General features: G+C 39.7%; 1 protein-coding gene and 1 pseudogene across 18 annotated transcripts in view; both read right to left on the reverse strand.

The window, feature by feature from the left end:
* The window catches only part of DLGAP1 (DLG associated protein 1), a 529,488-nt gene that overhangs the window by 68,115 nt on the left and 444,622 nt on the right, over positions 1-16,751 (reverse strand). For all 18 annotated transcript variants that reach the window (XM_055237226.2, XM_055237199.2, XM_055237250.2 and 15 more), the window contains one exon: positions 8,208-8,299. In XM_055237226.2, the coding sequence (XP_055093201.1) occupies positions 8,208-8,299 (92 nt within the window). The remainder of the gene's footprint in view (positions 1-8,207; positions 8,300-16,751) is intronic.
* LOC129461734 (uncharacterized) lies at positions 13,549-13,669 on the reverse strand (annotated as a pseudogene).

Raw genomic sequence — 16,751 nt, forward strand, 5'->3', positions numbered from 1 at the left:
TAAATCGAAGAACAGTTTTTACATTTTATTTGCACATTGAAAATCAGTCATATTTGCTTCAGCCTCAAGGAGTGTCTTTATGTAAAATTAAATGAGCACTGGCAGCAAGCTGCACATTTTTTCTAAATGGGAAAAGGGTTAAACTGATTATTTATCTAGTTGGATTAACATCTACCATTATTTGTTATTATTTTCTATTTTTTTGCCTTTGTTCTTTCTTCTTATTTTTGTCTTTCACATTTTTTCTGCTTTTAATAGTTTTCTATTGAGCATTTATATGATTGAATTTTTTCTCCTTTCTTAGCATACTAATTTTATTTTTCTTTTACCTCTTTTTAGTGGTTACCCTAGAGCCCTAGAGTTTGCATTATGCATTTACCACGAATCCAATCCACTTTTTTTTTTTTTTTTTTTTTTTTTTTTACGGAGTCTCATTCTGTCGCCCAGGCTGGGGTGCAGTGGCACGATCTCAGCTCACTGCAACCTCTGCCTCCTGGGTTCAAGTGATTCTTCTGCCTCAGCCTCCCGAGTAGCTGGGACTATAGGCACGTACCACCATGCCCAGCTAATTTTTGTATTTTTAGTAGAGACGGGGTTTCACCATATTGTCTAGGCTGGTCTTGAACTCCTGACCTCGTGATCCACCTGCCTCAGCCTCCCAAAGTGCTGGGATTACAGGCATGAGCCACCGCTCCCGGCCCCAATCCACTTTCATATAACACTATGACACTTCACAGGTTTTGCGAGTACTTTGTAATAATTAATACTTTCCAATTCCTACCACTTGTTCCTTGTATCATTGCTGCCATTCATTTCATTTATACATGAGTAAATAAATGTACATATACTTAAATACATTTTTGCTATTAGTATTTTGAACAAACTTATCTGTTAGATCAGTTAAGAATGAGAAAAATGGGCCAGGTGCAGTGGCTCACGCCTGTAATCCCAGCACTTTGGGAAGGTGAGATGCCCGGATCACGAGGTCAGGAGATCAAGACCATCCTGGCCAGCACAGCAAAACCCCGTCTGTACTAAAATTACAAAAATTAGCTGGGTGTGGTGGTGTGTGCCTGTAATCCCAGCTACTCGGTAGGCTGAGGCAGGAGAATCGCTTGAACCCGGGAGGCGGAGGTTGCAGTGAGCTGAGATCATGCCACTGCACTCCAGCCTGGGTGACAGAGTGAGACTCTGTCTCAAAAAAAAAAAATTAGCCAGGTGTGGTGGCGCGTGCCTGTAATCCCAGCTACTCGGGAGGCTGATGCAGGAGAATTGCTTGAACCTGGGAGGCAGAGGTTGCAGTGAGCCAATATTGTGCCACTGCACTCCAGCCTGGGTGACAGAGCAAGACTCAGTCTCAAAAAAAAAAAAAAAAGCATGTTTATGTAAAATTAAATGAGCGCTGGCAGCAATCTGCACATTTTTTTCTAAATGGGAAAAGGGTTGATTATTTATCTAGTCGAATTAACATCGACCATATTTGTTACGATTTTCTATTTTTTTGCCTTTGCTCTTTCTTCTTATTTTTGTATTTCACAGTTTTTCTGCTGTTAATAATTTTCCACTGAGCATTTATGTGATTGAATTTTCTCTCCTTTCTTAGCATACTAATTTTACTTCTCTTTTACCTCTTTTTAGTGGTTACCCTAGAGTTTGCATTATGTATTTACCACGAATCCAATCCACTTTCATATAACACTATGACACTTCACAGGTTTTGCAAGTACTTTGTAATAATTAAATATTTCCAATTCCTACCACTTATTCCTTGTATCATTGCTGCCATTCATTTCACTTATACATAAATAAATAAATGTACATGTATTTAAATACATTTTTGCTATTGCTATTTTGAATAAACTTATCTGTTAGATCAATTATGAATGAGAAAAATGAGCTGGGCACAGTGGCCCACGCCTATAATCTCAGCACTTTGGGAGGCTGAGGTGGGCGGATCACCAGAGATCAGGAGTTCGAGACCAGCCTGTCCAATATGGTGAAACACCATCTCTACTAAAAAAAAAAAAATACAAAAAAAATTAGCCAGATGTGGTGGCAGGTGCCTGTAATCCTAACTACTCAGGAGGCTGAGGCAGGAGAATCACTTGAACCTGGGAGGCGGAGGTTGCAGTGAGCCAAGATCCTGCCACTGCACTCCTTCCTGGGCGACAGAGCAAGACTCCATCTCCAAAAAAAAAAAAACAGAGAGAAAAATGAAAGTTTTTATTTTAGTTTCTGACCTATGTCATTTTCCTTCTCTCAGAAGAACTTCTTAATATTTCTTGAAGGTCTGCTGGCAACAAATTCCCTCAATTTTTGTTTATCTGAAATAGTCTATTTTTCTTTCACTTTTAAGGATAATTTCACAGCGTACAAAATTCTAGATGGGTGTCTTCGGTTTTTTATTCTCCTAATACTTTAAATATTTCACTCTGTTCTTGCATGGTTTCCGAGAAGTTGGATATACTTCTTTTAATTTTTTTTGTTTTTGAGTGTTTTTATAGAGACTAAGCCTCGCTATGTTGCTGTATTAGTCCGTTTTAATGCTGCTGATAAAGACATACCTGATACTGGGCAATTTACAAAAGAAAGAGGTTTATAGGACTTACAGTTCCATGTGGCTGGGGAGGCCTCACAATCATGGCATAATGTGAAAAGCATATGTCACATGGTGGTAGACAAGAGAAGAGGGTAACCGGGCACCGTGGCTCACGTCTGTAATCCCAGCACTTTGGGAGGCCGAGGCGGGAAGATCACAAGGTCAGGAGTTTGAGACCAGCCTGGCCAACATGGTGAAACCCTGTCTCTATTAAAAATACAAAAATTAGCAAGGCGTGGTGGCGGGCACCTGTAATCCCAACTACTCAGGAGACTGAGGCAGGAGAATTGCTTGAACCCGGGAGGCAGAGGTTGTAGTGAGCCGAAATCACGCCATTGCACTCCAGCCTGGGAAACAAGAGCAAAAACTCAGTCTCAAAATAATAATAATAATAATAATTATATCTGTGTGGTCACAGTTACTCAAGTGGCTGTGGTGGAAGGATTGCTTAGGGCCAGGAGTTCAAGTCCATCCTGGGCAACTGATACGGTTTTGTGTGTCCCCACTCAAATCTCATCTTGAACTGTAACTCTCACAATTCCCACATGTTGGGGGAGGAACCTGGCAGGAGGTGATTGAATCATGGGGGTGGGTCTTTCCCATGCTGTTCTCATAACAAGTGGGTCTCATGAGATCTGATGGCTTTAAAAATGGGAATTTCCCTGCACAAGCCCTCTTCTCTCCCTCTTTTTTTTTTTTTTTTTTTTAGATGGAGTCTCTGTCGCCCAGGCTGGAGTGCAGTGGCGTGATCTCGGCTCACTGCAGCTTCCACCTCTTGGGTTCAAGTGATTCTCCTGCCTCAGCCTCCCAAGTAGCTGGGATTACAGGCATGTGCCACCATGCCTGGTTAATTTTTTTTTTTTTTAAGCTAAGTCTTGCTCTGTCTCCGAAAGTGTTGGGATTATAGGCATGAGCCACTGCACCTGGCCAGATATAATTCTTATCTTTTATCTTTTTTGTTTATTTGTTCTGTTTGTTTATTTTTGAGACAGGGTCTCTCTCTGTCGCTGAGGCTGGAATGCAGTGGTGTGATCTCAGCTCGCTATAACCTCCACTTCCCAGGCTCAAGCAATCTTTCCACCTCAGCCTACTGAGTAACTGGGACCAAAGGCATGCACCACAGCCAGATAACTTTTTGTACTTTTTGTAGAGAGAGGATTTTGCCATGTTGCCCAGGTTGGTCTCAAACTCCTGGGCTGAAGTGATCTGCCCACCTCAGCCTCCCAAAATTCTGGGATTGCAGATGTGAACCACTGCACCCGGCCTAGTTCTTATCTTTGCTCCTCTATAGGTAAGATGTTCTTTCCCTCTAACTTTTTTCAAGATTTTTGAAGTCTTTTATTTTTCTGAAGTTTGAATATGATGTGCTTAGGTGTAGTTTTTTGGTTTGTGTTTGTTTGTTTTGGCATTTATCTTGCTTGGTATTCTCTGAGCTTCCTGAATCTGAAGTGTCTGACATTAGTTTGGGGGATTCTGTTATTATTGCTTCTAATATTGCTTCTGTTCTTTTCTCCTTCCTCTCCTTCTTGTATTCCTCTCTCAGGTAAAGTTACACCTGTTGTAGCTGTCTCACCATTCTCAGATAATCTGTTCTGGCTTTTATTTTTTTTCGGGGGTGGTTCACTCTTGTTGCCCAGGTTGATCTTGGCTCACTGCAACCTCCACCTCCTGGGTTCATGCAATTCTTCTACCTCATCCTCCCAAGTAGCTGGGATTACAGGCATGTGTCACCACACCCAGCTAATTTTTTATTTTTAGTAGAGATGGGGTTTCACCATGTTGGCCAGGCTGGTCTTGAACTCCTGAGCTCAGGTGATCCGCCCACCTCGGCCTCCCTAAGTGCTGGGATTACAGGCGTGAGCCACTGTGCCCAGCTGATCTGGCTTTTTATCAGTCTTCTTTCTCTTTGCTTTTCAGTTTTGGAAGTTTCTATTGTTATATCCTCAAGCTTAGACATTAGTGTCCAGTTTACTAATGAGCCCATCAAATATATTCTTTGTTTCTATTAGAGTGTTTTTTATCTCCAGCATTTCTTTTTAAATCTCTCTTAGAATACTTTTTCATTCTCCATCTCTCTACATGTTCTGCTTCTTTCATTAGAGCCCTTAGCATATTAATCATAATTTAAAAAAAATCTTGGCCCGGTAATTCCAACATTCCTGCTGTATTTGGCTCTGGTTCTGATGCTTGTTCCATCTCTTCAAACTGTGTTTTTTACCTTTTAGTATGCCTTGTAATTTTTTGAAAAGTGGGCATGATGTACTGGGTGAAAGGAACTGCGGTAAATTGGCATTTAGTAATGTACTGGTAAGGTGCGTGTGAGGGAAAAGTGCTCTACAGTTCTATGATTAGTCTCAGCCTTTTGGTGAGCCTGTGCTCTTGGACTGTGAACTTCATCAGTGTTTCTCAGTTGTTTTTTTTCTCTTATGTGGGATAAGATGCCTGAAGGGGGCTGAAATTGGGTATGTCCCTTCCCCCATGTGGAAGGCTAGAGGGAACTAGAGCTGAGTGTTTTCCTTCCCTCAGGTAGGTTCTAGGCTCTGATAAAACCCCAGCCAGCAAAAGGTTCTGGTAAAATAGTTTCTGCTGCGTGCAGGCCTTGTGAGTAAGAAGAGAAAGTGCTGGCGTATTTCAAAGTAGTTCTTTTTTCCTTCCCCTTTCTGGAAGCACAAGGAGATTTTTTTTCTCTGATATTCACTTTGAGGACCTGGTAGAGTTCCTGGAGGTTAAACTCACAAAAGTGTGAGATCTCCCTATGACTGGGTTTCCTTGGAGCTTTTAACTCTCAGAGTTGTCAATATTGAGCCTCCAACAATTCTTCAGTTACTGCTTACGTTTTCTTACCCTGTGCTGGTTCCTGCAGACATTTCTACTTGTGTTTCTACTCCAGTAAGTTGTAATTCTCTGTATCTGTCTGTCTGTTTCTCCAATTTTGGGAGAAGCAGTGTGCCCTGTGACCTCCCTTCTCTGAGAGATATACAAAGAGATGCTGATTTTTTAGTTTGTTGAGATTTTTACTTGCTAAGATGGAGTGGTGACTTCTGAGTTCCTTTTAGCTTATAGTGGAAACTGCTTGTAACCCCCTTTTTACATATAAGAAAACTAAGGCACAAAGATGGGTAGTAATTTGCTTATGGCCCCTCAGCTGGTAAGGGGCACAGCCAGGATTTGGTGTTCTGGCTCAAGAGTCTGTGCCGTCAACCACTACATCATTGAGAAAAGGCACCAAGCTGGGCTGGTGGGAGATGGAAGAATATATTTTCTTTTTCTTTTTAAGACAGAGTAAGCTCTGCCACCCAGGCTGGAGTGCAATGGCGTGATCTTGGCTCACTGCAATCTCTGCCTCCCAGGTTAAAGTGATTGTCCTGCCTCAGCCTGCCGAGTTCCTGGGATTACAGGAACTCACCACCACGCACAGCTAATTTTTGTAATTTTTTAGTAGAGACGGGTTTCACCATGTTGGTCAGGCTGGTCTTGAACTCCTTATATCGGGTGATCCACCCGCCTCGGCCTCCCAAAGTGCTGGGATTACAGGCGTGAGCCACTGCCCACGGCCAGGAATATATTTTCTTTAATGTCTACTAAATGTATACTTTCAAAAATTTTTCTAAAACACTTAATAAAGAAACATATGCCAAGGACATTAAAGCAATGATTAACGGCCCAGCGCGGTGGCTCACGCCTATAATCCCAGCCCTTTGGGAAGCCAAGGCGGGTGAATCACAAGGTCAAGATGATCAAAGCCATCCTGGCCAACATGGTGAAACCCTGTCTCTCCTAAAAATACAAAAATTAGCTGGGCTTGATGGTGCGTGCCTGTAGTCCCAGCCACTCGGGAGGCTGAGTCAGGAGAATCCCTTGAACCCAGGAGGCTGAGGTTGCAGTGAGCCGAGATTGTGCCACTGCACCCCAGCCTGGGCGACAGAGTGAGACTCTGTCTCAAAAAACACACACACAAAAAAAAAACAAAAAAAAAAGATTACTAAAACTTCTTAGAGTAGAAGAAAAAAGTCACTCCTAAACCTACCATTTGTACATATTACATTCCAGTCCTTGTCCATCTACAGGAACACTATGCATGGATATTATATATTAAACTTTTTCACCTAACATTGGATCATGGGAATTTCCCCATGTTTCTCCACCTTTTGAAATAAATGATATCTAATAGCTGTATAATAGTTTACCTTGGTGAGGTGCTATAAATTACAAAAGCATGCTATTATTGGTTATTTGATAATTAGTGTTTTTCTTTTACAATGATAAATAATGTTTCACCATTGTTTATCTTTCATTGAGTAATTTAATTGAAGCCCCAAGAGTATGATTTTTGGGTCAATTGGTACGGATAGATGTGTAACTATTGCTAACTTTTGTCATATTTGTTTCCAGAATGATTGTACCAGTTTTCCGGGCTTCCAGCATTGCATAATTATATTAGGTTGGTGCACAAGTAATTGAGGTTTTTGCCATATTATACACACACACACACAATATATGTATATATATATATATATATATATATACACACTATATATATTACATATACACACATAGAATTTATTAATAAATATATATTAACTATATGTATATGATATATATACACACCTCTTAAAAGTACAGTGTCAATCCATAGTGAGAGGTTCTAAAACAGGACCATTTCCATAAACTGATAAATTCCTCCTTTTCAGATTTTCAGTTTATGTTACATGTAGCCTTGATTATAGGAGGCATTCCATAGATTTTATTGAATGGATGGATAATGGAAGGATGGATAGGTGACATTCAAATGATTCTTCCTAATTAACAACTGAAAGTTAGTAGCAAAGTTGAGATGATACACTGATTTATAATTTAGAGCAGTTTCTCTTAGCATAACTCCAGTTTTACTTTATTCAGCCAACATTTACTGTATACTCAGTATGTGCAAATCACAATGCTGGAAGCTGGGGGGTACTACTATCAATAAAACATGGTTCTACCCACCAAGAACCTCCCAGTTTGAGACATTCACATGCCTCTCTCCATCAAGTTCTCATTTACAAAATGAAATTATTGACCCCAAATTCTGTAATTTTATGAAATCCTACATTTCCTATTTATAGATACTAAGGCTCTAAAGTAGGTAAAGAGTAATCTAAAGGACTGGTGATTCAGGATAATGACAGGGAATATCTTCCTCATTCATTCATTCATTCATTCATTCATTCATCATTCATTGAGCACACACTAAACACCAGACACTATTAAGTGTTGGGAATAGAAATAGAAATAAGGTAAGTTCTCTTCTCATAAAAAGTCCACAGTCTCAAATGGGAAGGTTTCTTTTTTTTTTTTTCAGAGGTATAGTTTGGCAACCCAAGAGTACTGCACACAGTAGTTACATGTATGTAATATGCTTACAGTACTATGCAAGCAAAACTCAAATGCAGTGGTCTCTAGTATTAAAGTACAGGAGAGAACTAATATTGATTCAACTTCACCCTTTAAATACTCCCAAAACTTAGTGGAAAATATCATTGAATTTTGTAGATTTATCATGGGGAAAAATACTTTTACCTTACTTCACAACATCAAGACAAAAGAGGACGCATGCATGTGGACTTACCACTTCTCTTCTTCTACTTGCACTCCCACGGACTGGAACTTACTGGGTGCTTTATTCTCCCCTGTTTTGTCAGGTTCTTCAGCATCATCCACCTGGAGAAATAATCAAATAAATAGAGTTGTTCCATTTCAGTCATCTTGTTTGAAAAACAAACATCACATTTTATCAGAAAAATCTCTAATATTACTGGAATGTTTTGTAATTTGTAACCTCCTTGTTCAATATTTGTGTATTTTCTGGGAGCCATCACTACCTTCACTGCATGCTCTTTGACTCTGTTGCTCTTAGTAAACTGCAATTTTATTCACTCTCAAGGTAGCTGATAAATGTTTATGATTCCTCCACAGATTTGCAAGTCTGTACTTAGACTTAAGTATCTTACTGTAAATACTATATTAGAAGGGAATCTACATGGAAATGTGCTCTTGGAACTTTTTTTTTTTTTTTTTATAGCGTTTCCCTCTGTCGCCCGGGCTGGAGTGCTGTGGTGTGATCTCGGCTCACTGCAACCTCCGCCTCCCAGGTTCAAGGGATTCTCCTGCCTCAGCCTCCTGAATAGCTGAGATTACAGGCATGTGCCACCATGTCCGGCTAATTTTTGTATTTTTAGTGGAGACAAGGTTTTGCCAAGTTGGCCAGGCTGGTCTCAAACTCCTGATCTCAAGTGTTCTGCCCGCCTGGGCCTCCCAAGTGTTGAGATTGAGGGTGTGAACCACCACGCCTGACCTGGAAGTTTTGAATTTGAAGATAACAACATACAAAATAAAGAGGAAAATTTATGTATTGTAATTATAATTGTTGACATTGGGAGATTTAGATATTAACCTTATTAATATAAACTATAGAGTGTCTTCATTTTTCTCCCCTTAAATAAAGAATTGACATTGAATATCACTCCATAGTTTCTAAATAGCTGTGTGTATATTACAGCTATATAGAAAATATACCATATAGAACTAATAACCTATGCAACAGATTAGCCCCAACCCAAATTTGAAGAAAATTTTAGAATTATTAGGTTTATTCCTTTTTCCTACTATGTGTTTAAGAAATATTGTTTCTAAATATAAAAACAATTCAATGTAAGTTATATAAAATTAAAATACAGAAATATATAATGTAGAAAGAGAAAGTCTCCCAAGAATTATTGTCAATTATTTGATGTATATTTGTCTATCTTCTTTTATATATATGTCTAAATATATATATTTAAATGATTTTTTTTTTTTTTTTGAGACGGCGTCTCACTTTGTTACCCAGGCTGGAGTGCAGTGGCACGATGTCAGCTCACTGCAAGCTCTGCCTCCCAGGTTCACACTATTCTCCTGCCTCAGCCTCCCAAGTATCTGGGACTACAGGTGCCTGCCACCACGCCTGGCTAATTTTTTATATTTTTAGTAGAGACAGAGTTTCACTGTGTTATCCAGGATGGTCTTGATCTCCTGACCTCGTGATCCGCCCGCCTCAGCCTCCCAAAGTGCTGGGATTACAGGTGTGAGCCACTGCGCCTGGCCTAAATGATTATTTTATTTTATTTTATTTTTTTGAGACGGAGTCTCACTCTGTCCCCCAGGCTGGAGTGCAGTGGTGCAATCTCAGCTCACTGCAACCTCCACTTCCCGGGTTCAAGTGATTCTCCTGCCTCAGCCTCCCAAATAGCTGAGATTACAGATGAGTGCCACCATGCCCAGCTAATTTTTGTATTTTTAGTAGAGACGGGATTTCACCATGTTGGTCAGGCTTGTCTCAAACTCCTGACCTCGTGATTTGAGTGCCTCGGCCTCCCAAATGGCTGAGATTACAGGCGTGAGCCACCGCACCTGGCCAAAAATATTTATTGACTTCTTATGTTTCTATCTGTAAATTGTCTGTTCATATCCTTTACTAGTCTCCTTCTTCCTAATTAGGCTGTTTTTTATTTTCTTATCATAAGATCTCTTTATATCTTATGAACCTAAACTCTTTCTCTGTTACATATACTGCAAATGTTTTCTCTCAGTTTATCATGTGTCTTTTAAACTTTGTCCTTCATTGGAGAGAATCTTAGGTAGTCACATCCAGCTTTTATGGTTTGGAAAGGCTTTTTCTCTGAGCATATTTTTAAAAGTCCTCTTGTATTTTCTTTTATGCTTTCATGTTATCTTTTTTTCATATTTAATTCTTTTTTTTTTTTTTGAGACGGAGTCTTGCTCTGTCGCCCAGGCTGGAGTGCAGTGGCGCAATCGCGGCTCACTGCAAGCTCCGCCTCCCGGGTTCACGCCATTCTCCTGCCTCAGCCTCTCGGAGTAGCTGGGACTACAGGCGCCCGCCACCACACCCGGCTAATTTTTTGTATTTTTAGTAGAGACGGGGTTTCACCGTGGTCTCAATCTCCTGACCTCGTGATCCGCCCGCCTCGTATTTAATTCTTAAATCCATCATCCTGAAATGTTTCTGTCAAAGATACATATGCAGAGATCTAATATTACCCTCCTGTACTACCTCCCTTGGGTTATCAATGGATCTGGCTCCACTTATTAACTAATTCGCTTTTTTATTTGAGATACCAGCTTTATCTGATACCAAACTTTACTCACATATATTTTCCCATACATTCTCATATAGGCATTCCCGTCTACAGTCATGACACACATAGTGACATTTCTGTTAACGATAGAGCACATATACCATAGTGATCATAAGATTATAATGGAACTGCCCTGTGCAGAAGTATCTTTTGTACTGTATTTTTACTGTACCTTTTCTATGGTTAGATACACAAGTACTTACCATTATGTTATAATGGCCTACAGTGTTCAGCACAGTCATATGCTGTACAGGTTTATAGCCTAGGAGCAATGGGCCATACTACATAGCCTAAGTGTGTAGTATGCTTTACCTTCTAGGTTTGTGTGAGTACCTTCTATGATGTTCACACAATGATGAAATCACCTAATAACACATTTTCCCAGGTGTATCTCTGTCATTAAGTGACACATATATACAGACCTGTTTCTGCCTATTGATCTGTTGGGCTTATTGACCTTCCCTCTCCTTTTTCCTAAATATAATTTTTTTTTTTTTTTTTTGAGATGGAGTTTCACTCTGTTGCCCAGATTGGAGTGCAGTGGTGCGATCTCGGCTCAGTGCAACCTCCACCTCCCGGGTTCAAGCGATTCTCCTGCCTCAGCCTCCCAAGTAGCTGAAATTATAGGCGTGTGCCACCATGCCTGGCTAATTTTTGTATTTTTAGTAGAGATGGGGTTTCGCTACATTGGCCAAGCTGGTCTCGAGCTCCCAACCTTAGCTGATCTGCCCGCCTCAGCCTCTCAAAGTGCTGGTTGCGTGTCTGGCCTTTCCTAATATAATTTTGTAATCAGTCTTGATATTTTCTATGACAAGTCTCCTCCTGTAGTTCTTTTTTCAAAAAATATAATTAGGCTAGGTGAGGTGGCTCATGCCTGTAATCCTAGCACTTTGGGAGGCCGAGGTGAGAGGATCACTTGAGCCCAAGAGTTAAAGACCAGACTGGGCAACACAGCAAGACCCTGTCTCTACAAAAAATAAGAAAAAAAGTAGCTGGGCATAGTGGCATGCACCTGTACTCCCAACTACTCAGGAGGCTGAAGGAGGATTGCTTGAGCCTGAGAGGTGGAGGCTGCAGTGAGCCATGATCACGCCATTGCGCTCCAGCCTGAGTGAAAGAGCAAGACAGTGTCTCAAAAAAAAAAAAAAAAAAAAAGGTAATTTAAAAACAAAACAAAAATCTCTAGGTTATTTTGGAGTATTAACTTCTAGGTAAACTTTAACATCAAATTGTCAAGCTCGTCCTGTTAGCCTCCACCAAGTGATAAAAATCACATTGGAATTTTTATTGGAATTTCTTTAAATATTTGTATTAATTTTCAGGAGATGGTTGTCTTTTTACTATGTAGTATTCCTGTGTAGGAATATTGAATAATTTTTCTTTTATTACAGTATTATATTTTATTTATTTATTTGCTAGACGAGATCTTGCTATGTTGCCCAGGCTAGAGTACAGTGGCTATTCACAAAGTTGATCCCATTAGTGATCAGCACAGCAATTTTGACCTGCTCTTTTCTGACCTGAGCCAGTTCACCCCTCCTTAGGCAAACTGATGGTCCCCTGCCCCTGGCAGGTCACCATACTGATGCTGAACTTACTGTGGACACCCCATCACTACAGTGCACTACAGCCCAAGACTCCTGGGCTTATGTGATCCTCCTGCCTCAGCCCCCTGAGTAGCTGAGAATACAGGTGTGCATGACCATGCACAGAGGTTATTTACTTATTTATTTTCAGACGGAGTCTCGGGACTCTCACTCTGTCACCCAGGCTGGAGTGCAGTGGCGTGATTTCAGCTCACTGCAAACTCCGCCTCCCGGGTTCAAGCGATTCTCTCTGCCTCAGCCTCTCTAGTAGCTGGGACTACAGGTGCGCTCAACCACGCCCGGCTCTTTTTCTTTTTCTTTTTTTTTCTTTTTTTTTTTTTTTTTGACAGAGTCTTGCTCTGTCGCCAGGCTGGAGTGCAGTGGCACAATCTCGACTCACCGCAACCTATGCCTCTGGGATTCAAGCGATTCTCCCGCCTCAGACTCCCGGTTTCTGCTAGAATTTTAAAGGTGCACATGCATATTATCTACGAATAAAAGCAATTTTGCTTTGTTTTGAAATATTTACACTTCATTTCTTGCTTTGTGTCTTGGCCAGTAAAGGCAAACAACACTGAATAAGCCTATGAACATATTCATCCTTACTTGACTTCTGACTCTGGAATATCTCTAGCATTCCGTCTTTAAGCAGAAGTTTAGTTTGGTTTTATTTATTTATTTATTTATTTATTTATTTATTTATTTATTTCTGAGACAGAGTCTCACTCTGTTGCCCAGGCTGGAGGGCAGTGGCGCAATCTAAGCTCACTAAAACCTCCACCTCCCAGGTTCAAGTGATTCTCCTGCCTCAGCCTCCAGAGTAGCTGGGACTACAGGCATGCACCATCATGCCTGGCTAATTTTTGTATTTTTAGTAGAGACGGGATTTTGCATGTTGGCCAGGCTGGTCTCAAACTCCTGACTTCAAGTGATGCACCCACTTCAGCCTCCCAAAGTACTGGGATTACAGGTGTGAGCCACCACACCCGGCCTTTAGTTTGGTTTCTTATAAATGCTTTTTATCATGGTGATACTTGGAATGGCTTCTGATTTTTACCAAATGCAATACTTTTTACTGTCTATCTTGATACCATATTTTTCCCCCCAAAGGCTAAAATAACTTTGAATTTCTGTGACATACACTACTTGGTAATAGTATATTATTTTAATTTTTATTTAATTTTTCTTACTTCAGACAGGAAATATGCTGAATTTAAGATGTGCCTCCCTCACGTTTAAGATGTGAGGGAGGCACATCTTAAACGTTTGTGTGAAGACCCAATCATCATGCTTATGAACCACAAAAAGATCAGTAAAAGTATATCATTTTTAAAAATATATATACACTTTGATTAATTCTCAAATTTGGTAATTTTTACATCTATTTTTGTAAGCATGTTATTCTATAATTATTTTTTCTTGTGTTCTTTCAAATTTAGGTATTAGAGTTATGCTTAATTGATTAAAATATATTAAGAATCTTGGCTAGGTGCAGTGGTTCACGCCTGTAATCCCAGAATCCCAGCACTTTGGGAAGCCGAGACGGGCAGATCACCTGAGGTCAGGAGTTTGAGATCAGCTTAGCCAACATGGTGAAATCCGGTCTCTACTAAAAATACAAAGATTAGCTGTTCGTGGTAGTGCGTGGCTGTAGTCCCAGCTACTTGGGAGACTGAGGCAGGAGAATTGCTGGAACCCAGGAGATGGAAGTTTCAGTGAGCCTAGATCACACCACCACACTCCAGCCTGGGCGACAAGAGCAAAACTCCATCTCAAAAAAAAAAAAAAAAAAAAGAATCTTGATCTTTTCTTGTAATATTACATGCTTTAAATAACATAGGAATTATTTGTTTCATGAATGTTGAGAAAACCTTTCCTGTTAAAATGATCCAAGTCCATAACATTTGTGAAAGGTTTTTTTTTTCTTTACGTTTTTTGCACTTTATTCTATGGTTATAAGATTTCTTCCTCCAGGTTTTTATGTTATTTATTTATTTATTTTTTAGAGAGAGGGTTTCTGTCATCCAAGCTGGAGTGCTGTGGCAAAATCATGGCTTACTGCCACTGTGAACTCCTGGTCTCAAGTGATCCTCCCGCCTCAGTCTCCCAAGTAGCTGGGACTCAGGTGTGTGCCAGCAGGCACGACTAATTTTTTCTATTTTTTGTAGAGACAAGGTCTCATTATGTTGCTTAAGCTGGTCTTGAATTCCCCGGCTCAAGCCATCTACCCACCTTAGCTTCCCAAACTGCTGGGATTACAGGCGTGAGCCACTGAGCCTGACCTCTTTCCCCAGATTTAATACTCCCTCTTGCATCGGTATTAGTAATATACATGAGTGTCTATATTGTTTTGACTTTAAAATTTACCAACATTAAGCTGTCACAAGAATCTTTTATAATTTTTCAAAAGGTCATATACTATTCTCATTCCTAATATTGTTGATTTCTATTTTCCCTCTCTCAATAAGATTTGTCTATTTATTTAGTATTTTCAAATAACCAATTTTGGTTTATCAATTCCACTTTACTTGTTATTGCCATTGCTCTGTTTTGTTTTCTAATGCATTTATCTGTACTTTCATCATTAGTAATTCCTTCTTTTGAATCTGTTTTTCTTTTTCTAGCTTTGTAAATTGAGTGTTTATATTGTAATATTTCTTCCTTAATTATGAAAGAACATAGGGCTAAAAATCTTTCTTAGATCATCACTATGGCCACAGCCCATAGTGGTGATTTATAGGATTCCTGCTGTCATTTATTTCGAAATAATCTTGAATTCCTTCTGTAATCCAAATGTTATTTAGATGTTTTAACATTTTCAAATGGTTAGATTTTGTTATCTGTTTAGTGTTAATTTCTAATTTTTAATGCATCATGGTTGGCAAACATGACTGATTATTTCTTCTTTTTGGAATTCATTAAAATGATCTCCATAAGGTTCATTAGTTTTGACTCGAGAGAGGTCCCTCCAAAAATCTCTTTCCAAATAAACACTGATGCTGACTTCCAGGCCATCAAAATAAAGTCTTTAAGGCTTAAATGTTTTGAAACTATCTCCTTAGTGTTCCTTTATTATTTTAAGTCAATAAATTATGAATCCAAAATAATGTGCCTTTTTATTTTATTTATTTATTTATTTTGAGACAGAGTCGCCCAGGCTGGAGTGCAGTGGCGCAATCTTGGCTCACTGCAAGAGCCGCCTCCTGGGTTCACGCCATTCTCCCACCTCAGCCTCCCGAGTAGCTGGGACTACAGGCACCCGCCACCACGCCCGGCTAATTTTTTGTATTTTTAGTAGAGATGGGGTTTCACCATGTTAGCCAGGATGGTCTTGATCTCCTGACCTTGTGATCCACCCACCTAGGCCTCCCAAAGTGCTGGGATTACAGGAGTGAGCCACCACGCATGGGCCTTTTTATTTTTCAAAGCTTTCTTTCAAATAGTAACAATTCCTTTGGTTTGTATTTTACTTGGCAGAGACAAGTTTCATTATCTGCAGTTGGACTTGTTTCTTCACATAAGCATAAAATATTAATATATCTCTGTACACTTGGACAGGTATTAAGGAAATAAATAAGCCTTAAGAGTACGATCTAAAATAACTAAATTTTCTTTTATTTTTAATTCAAAGAATACAGAAAGCCATTGCATTTCACATAATGTGAAGGATTAAGCTGTTCTTTTAATCTGTTTTGCAACTTGAGTTAAATAATAGATGGAAATCATAATGTACCATCGGGAGGCAGAGGAGTCGGGGCCTAAAGGTAGGACATGAAACTCATCTGTAGTCAGAATTACTCTCGAGAGACTAAAAGACAGTGTAACCAACTGTTGCCAGGGGTCACCTTTGGGGAGTACAGTAGGAATAGGAGGTGGGAGTGGGAAAGAAGGGGAAATCTCATATTTTGCTCTATACACTCCTGTACTATACGAACTCTTTATAATAACACTGTTTACATGAATTACTCACTTTGTAATTATAAGAAAATTTAAAAAAATTACCCTAAAGGTGCCTATGACTTTTAGTTTAGACATACAACTTTGCTCTAAATCCAGAGCAGCCAGTCCCCACAATGCCCCCCTCACCCCCAGCACTAGGGCATCAAGAAAAACACCAGATAAAGTACTTGACTTGTTTTGGTGCCATATTATACAGAAATTCATATCTTTAAATATTCTAGAATCAGAGTGCCATGAGGTGCTCCCATAAGAACATAGGAATCAAGACTGCACATGGATCATGTCCATTTTAGGCCTTTTAACACACATGCTGATTGAAGGAAACAGCACATTATTTATTTATCAGACAAAGAGCTTTGTTTTGGTGATTTGCTTACTGTCTAGCAGCCCCAAGCCCATCTTCTACATTCAGCTGCTCTTCGACACTGGGGC

The sequence above is a fragment of the Symphalangus syndactylus genome, chromosome 1 (assembly GCF_028878055.3).
Source record: "Symphalangus syndactylus isolate Jambi chromosome 1, NHGRI_mSymSyn1-v2.1_pri, whole genome shotgun sequence".
Taxonomy (NCBI): Eukaryota; Metazoa; Chordata; class Mammalia; order Primates; family Hylobatidae; genus Symphalangus; species Symphalangus syndactylus.